The sequence below is a fragment of the Echinococcus granulosus genome, assembly GCF_000524195.1.
Source record: "Echinococcus granulosus chromosome Unknown EG_S00017, whole genome shotgun sequence".
Taxonomy (NCBI): Eukaryota; Metazoa; Platyhelminthes; class Cestoda; order Cyclophyllidea; family Taeniidae; genus Echinococcus; species Echinococcus granulosus.
Genome location: NW_020170397.1, coordinates 888,567 through 895,106, shown reverse-complemented (window position 1 = coordinate 895,106; position 6,540 = coordinate 888,567). Strand labels below are relative to the sequence as shown.

At 42.4% G+C, this 6,540-nt stretch overlaps 1 protein-coding gene across 1 annotated transcript; it reads left to right on the top strand. All coding sequences in view use genetic code 11, as the record gives it.

Annotated features, from left to right (window-relative positions):
* Positions 1-1,652: 1,652 nt before the first annotated feature.
* Positions 1,653-6,003, top strand: EGR_03367 (hypothetical protein; the record flags this gene model as incomplete). The annotated part of the gene is made up of 5 exons (XM_024492616.1): positions 1,653-1,757; positions 1,900-1,938; positions 2,609-3,076; positions 5,096-5,193; positions 5,808-6,003. The coding sequence occupies 5 exons, from the start codon at positions 1,653-1,655 to the stop codon at positions 6,001-6,003; spliced, it is 906 nt and encodes a 301-aa protein (XP_024353017.1).
* Between the last annotated feature and the right edge of the window lie 537 nt (positions 6,004-6,540).

Sequence of the window (6,540 nt, the reverse complement as noted above, 5' to 3'; positions counted from 1 at the left end):
GCCCCACTGATCCCTTTTGGCAATTCAACTGGAGCTGCAGTTTCGGTCTGTGTGGAAACTGGAATCGGAAACGAGGGGATTGCGCTGGCCATAACGCAAATCCATCACTGGTAAAAGGAACACCGACCCAAAAGCTGAGTCATGACAAAGGACGAGGTTTAAAATACTTAAGCGAGAGTCGAGTTGCGTGTCTGTTCCTCCTTACCACTTTGTTCTCACTTCAGTGCTGTGCAACCATATCTATCTAGGTTCCATCTAGCTAGTGGAGAGTTGGAGGAGGTATCACGTGTTCATGTCATTGATATCTCCGTAGAGGTACGGCGGAGGGTTCCGTAACCAACTTTTCTAGATGGTTCACAGCTAGTGTTGCTGCAGTTGCTTATGGCTTTCTCACAGTCCACGGGTCCAGGGTAGTTGTCGAAAGTGGACGTCATTTTCGGCCCTTCTGATAGGGTTTGTCGCATATTCCCCTCTTCTGTTATGTTGAGTTTAATCATTCAGCAGTAGATTTCACGATAGTTGTCCTTTGCGATTGGATTCGCCTTCCGCTGCCACCGACGTAGTGACTCGAGACTCCCCTGAACACTAGCGAACACGTAATTCGAGGGTAGAATGCACATTGTCGACGTACAGAAGGTCTGCGGCCGGGGGGGGGGGGCGGGTGGAACTACTGCCATGGCTTAGAGGCCAGACTGCCTAGTGGAGTTGCGATTTCTGAAGCAACCAATCGGACTTTCACCAAAACCGAGCGTTAAATAAACAAATTGTAGGAGCAGATACGCTTTGCTACTTTCCCTCACTCATTTTATGCCAAAAGCCAGGCAGCCTGATTTTGTCATCCGATTTTTCAAATACCGCTGCCAAATTATTTTATATTATGGGTTTTGCGACTGCTCTGGTGTGTCACAAACCCTTCTGGTTCCCAAAAACTGTGTCTGAAGATCATCTATTCCTACTCAAAACTTTGTTAGACTGCGCAGAAGGCGCCCATACACAAAGCACAAAGGTGTCATTGTAGACACTTGGAAAATGTGCATGTTGCCTAATTTGCAAATGCGCATTTTCTTATGTTGGGAAATTAACATGCTTACATGCCTTTAGCCAAAAATGTATCAAAGTAACTACTCGACTTTGGCCTTTACAACATGAGATCTTAATCACATTGACGGTGCATCTCATGCTACAGCAAATAAGTTAATTTTGCCGTTCCCCTTTTCTACCCTCATGCCTCATTTCCATATTTTTCTCTTTTGTATTGTTTTGATCAGTCACAGCACTCCGATCAAAGGCTACACCCTCAAGGGGATCACACTCAGCGGTATTGAACGGAAGTCAGGTTGGGGGGAGGGGGCGCCCCGTACACAAGCCCGAGAGGCAATTCGCACGTGCCGCCCACGAGGCGTTTAGTCGAGCTCGGCAACCAATCGCATCGGAGTGTTTACTCTAGTGCATATAGAAATGTCAAAAATCGATACGTCTGGCCATTAGCAGCCTCAACTTCACACGCACGCGCATGCACGCACGCACGCCGCCTCACACAGTCGGGAGTTATCGATCGATTTGACGCGTCCCAGTTCAGGAGTGTGGGCTCAGTCGGCCATTTGCCCCGACTTTGATCAGTGTGACGTATCAGTGATCTCTCCTGACCTGCCATGGCAACTAAGGAGGACATCAAAACCGAGACTTTCTTTGTGGAGTCAATGAAGAGAGAGAGTGCAAGCACGTCATTTGTTGTTCTACCAAAACCTCCACGACGAGTTAGTTCGATTTGTATAAATAGAAAACCACTTTACAAGACCCAAAGCTAGTTCCTTGTCTCAGTAGAATTTTTTTTCCATTGTGGTAATTGTGTATTGGAGAACATATGGTGTTTCTAAAGCTATACTTTTAAAATTTTAGTCCGACAGAGAACGCTCCACATCGGCGCTTGATCTGAGTGTAAGCTAAAATCATCAGCTTTAAAACCTTATTACTCCTCAATCACAATTGTTGACTAAAGTGAGAGTATTTGTCTTACTCAACCATGGCGATAGCAGTTGGATAAAATTTTTCCTTGTGCAAGATCTTTCTTCTCTCATTTGGTTTATTTGCCTACACTTCTGTGCCCTACATATTTTGCTAGTATTTTGATATTACTGACAAAGTCAAGCTAAAAGGGTAATGTTTGAACTTTGTGCCCACTATCATGTATTTTTGGATTATCAAATTATCCAAAGACTTCAATGTCTAAAATTTTGTTTACTTTAGACTGGAACTGCAAGAAAACGGTCCTACCCTGGGGGTGAGGATGAAGCCAGCGGTGCCCCTCAGAAAAAGATTGCGAAACGTAAACCAACTGATCAGGAATTAGCACTTAATGCAAGTCAAAATGCTAGTCTGTTACAGATGATTAATTTGCTTTTAGCCTTATTTAGTTAAGGTTTTTGAAGAAAATCTGACTTAACTCAACTAAATCGCCTGCAAATCTAGTATTCGAAATCACAATTTTCAAATATGATGCTCATATTCTTTAACTTTATTTTTTAAACAAGAGAGTGTACCAGAACCGGCTTTCAATTACTTCTAGTTGTTGTTAACCAACTATGCATTTTTATTTGGTCAATTACAGTTTTTCATCAAGCAGTTGGCTCTTGAATTGTTGGATCGTCGGCTAACCATCGTTCAACAACCTCGACACCGACTAGCTCAATTAGAGGCTGCTTGTCGGCGTCAATTCCCCGCCTTCAACGAAAGACAGATTCGTCTCAAGATTCGAGGTCAACTGAAACTGTATAGGCGAAATCTGAAAAAAGCCGAGGAACGAAAACTAACTAAACCGAACGCACTTACTCAACCGTCCTCGGCATTTGAGTGTCTCCCACTGACCTCGGTTGATCAGAATCCTACCTACCTCGCCTGCAATCCCAATGCCGTTTGGATGGCTCGTCGAGCTTTGGCCAATGAACGCAAGCGAGGAAAGGCACTAATTACCCCGTCAGCAGACGTGCTGCCTCTAAAAGCTATCAATGATTGGCAGAACGTGAACACAATGGTGGGACCTATGGTGATTAACAGACCTCTTCCTGCCATTCGACCGGTAAATTCTATCTTCCCCATATTACATCAGATAGGCTAAAATTAGAGGCCCCATGCTCATCTACTCTATGATATTCATGTTTGCCAAAGCCATCGCCAGTCAAATGTGAAAACTGATTATAGCTTCACTGCGAATCGGTTTCATATTGCACCTAGAGTTCGTGTTTGGAGGGCGGAATGGGCACAACAGAAACCACTTATTCGAGCACTGCCTTATCTGTCCCTCCAAAGAGAGTCCACTCGAATCCTCCACTTAACAGCGTTGCCTCACCAACAAAACCCATTCAAATGAATAATTCTGCAGTAATGCCCACTCCACTGAAGTCCCTCCTTGAAGCCAATAAAAATATCGAACCCTCAGAACTCAATGTTAATCCCACGGATTCTTCAGTTGTGAGTTGTTTTTAGTTAGCTTTTTTTATTTTACAAAAATCCTTGAAAAATCTTAAGTTTGAAAGAGTATGTGATTATTTGATGGATGCATATCAGGTATCTATCAGTCAGATTCAGAAATGTGAGGTCTTTGGAGCAATATTAAGCGTGACTTTTGCTGAGTCTTTCCATAACACCAGACTAACTACAGAAGAAGTTTGGCGGTTTCGAAATGGACACGCAAAATGTTCCCAATTTCATTGTTTTTTTTGAAAGACATATAAATCAACTTTTATCATTTTTCTGAGTAGTGATGATATATTATCAGGATAATTAATCAACCGAAGAAATGGCGCCTTATTTAAGTATATTTGTCCCTTGAAGTTCAATTCAGTAGGTGCGGGCAATTCAACCAGTCAAACACCACAATCACACCAGATGAATCAGACTTGGCCACCTACAAGTTCCAATCCTCCGGCAGATGCATCTTCTTGCATAATTAGTAGTTGTCTTCGTTTGGCAGCGAACTTTCTTCTTCAAAGTGCCACGTTTTTTGAATCAAAAAATGCGTCGCTCCCCGACCTGAATTCGACTCTTCCACCAACATTATTTCAACCTCCCAACCTCTCACTGATCATGAACCCAGTGTTTGAGAGTAATCTACCTCCTATGCCACCTCTGGGTACAGCCAATACTCCCTTTTCCGATGTCGCCCTTGTTTGTTCCACACCCACCATTACTTCTTCCCATCCTCCTTCCTCAGTCACTCCCTCAGCGAGCCATCCAGCCACGACCAGTACCACCCAGCCGGCTCCCTCGTGATGTTGTTTTTATTAAATTCGTCTAATTCCTGTTTATATCTCGCTCATTTTTTTTAATCTTAAATGCTCACATTCAATAAAAAAGTAGTTTTAATTCGAGTTTGATGAATTAAATGTTTTATAATGGAGATGCGTTGGCTTCTACACTTCTCTTGAGTAACTAAGCAGTTACATTATTGTTTTTTTATTTATGCAACAGACAAATGGAACATATCTCTTTTGGTAATGAAAGTGGAGGCAAAAGCAGTGCCTTTAAATTCTTCCCGAATGGGTGCGTCTACGTTCTACTACTTTCAGGCACCCCTGAACACCGCATCAAATTTTAATGGAGCAGACTTACTTACTATTTCCATTATTCTATTAATGTGGCCTGTAGAATTGTTGAAGGTAGCTCGCGTATTGCGTGCATATTATTCTGCAAAGAGGTATTCCCTTCAATTAGTCAAGAGAGAATGGTTTGTGCAAGTTGATAAAATTGCCTAGACTGTCAATTAATTATTTTTTTCCTCCCCACTTGACAATAAAGTGTAGAAATTGAGCACCTGAAGCTATAGGAGCATTAGCACAAACGTTGGGATTAATTTGAGATGTGTGGGATGTTTCCATGTGCCATGGAGACCTTCATTCCTTTCACCTCTGGCATGCCTCCCCATGTGCATCAAACGGATGAAGAGAAACCGCACGCGATCATTGGCCAGCCCCAACACAACCAATTAGCCAATCAGATTCGCGGGACACGCCAAGACGCGTATGAAGATGGTTATTGTTTTACAGCAGAACATGACTTCCTTCCTTTCCATAGTGGTGATATAAACCTGGCGTTTCAGAAGGTTTGTGAGGCTTGTCGGCAAAATTTGAAGGATTTTGCAGAAAATGCAATCTCAACTTGGTTGGAGACGGCTATTCTACTGGGAAGTGGATGTGGGTGGGATTCATTCAGAAGAGGAAATGCACATTCCTTCCTTCTAGCTGAAACAATGCAAATAGGTCAGAAACTAAGGGTACTCCTCAAGCCGATTTCTCGGCGGCTTAGTTCCAGGCTTCAAAAGATCTTGACACCAATCAAAAGGGTTACTCCTAATGTCATAGAGAATGGCGACCACACAAATAAACGTAGACAAGGTAAATGGTAAATTTTATTGAAAGCTAGAGCTATTTCCCCGTGAGGAACTACCTTTACCATTGGTTGATTGATGTCAGGTTTAAGGTTCGTATTTATTTATTTATTTAACCAATAAAATAAAACAGCCGAGTAACTAGGCCAAACCGTTCACCTGCCCTAAGATTGTCCGAACTGCGTGAGAATGATTCAATTTTGTGTTTCTACTTTTTGATTGAGTCTGTTTAATTGCAGTTCAAGATGGTGAGGCGGTAGACCCACGGCTCTACCCTGAGCTGAAAAATCCAACCGTCATTGTTTATTGGAAATGATAAATAGGAAAACATTTTTTTCTACCAAAAACTTATTTTTCCTAGCATTCCAACTGCAAGACTTTTTGAATTCTATGGTGTAACAAGCATCTCTAAACTAAATTTTAGCAATTTATGCAAACTCACTTTAGCCATTTCCAAGATTACTGTTGGTACTGGCTATCAACATGAGGCCTCTGTAGATCCCGACGAAAAAGAGCCACTGTTATGGTTGTGGAATTCGAAATGGAGGATCGCAGAAAAAGTGCAGACGAACAGCTCCGCCAAACATCATAAAGATGACAATCGTCAATCTCAATTGTAGAGATTTACACCGCGACTCGGTTTCCGAATGAGGAATTTTGGAACTTCTTCTAAGGGGAGAATTTTAAAGAGTAAACTGACGCGAAAGCGAAGGATGGAGATTCCTTTACCATAGACGTCGGCGTCCCCCTCAAAACGACCTATTCGTAAGTTGGCATGATTACAAAACTACGGAGGAACTAGCATCAGTTCATTTCAGCCTTTTTTAAGTAAATGGTGCCACTTATTTGACTTAGGCAATTAAAGAGTAGTGTATCTTGAAGACGATGTGCCACAAACTAAAGGCGACCGTCAACCAGATTGGGCACGAATAAACGGAACTGTGGAATGCCTGTTTCTGCTTATCAAATGAATGTTGGGGGATGGAAAGGGGAAATCACTGGTGCTGTTTAGACGATCCCTAGTCCAGAACATAATGGAATGTAATAGAATCCAATGACTTATCACTTATCTGTCATTGCATGGGATTTCAGGGTGGATGCAAGTGCAGTGGGAATTTCATCATTTCGTCAACATGGAGATCTTGTATCAGGTACGA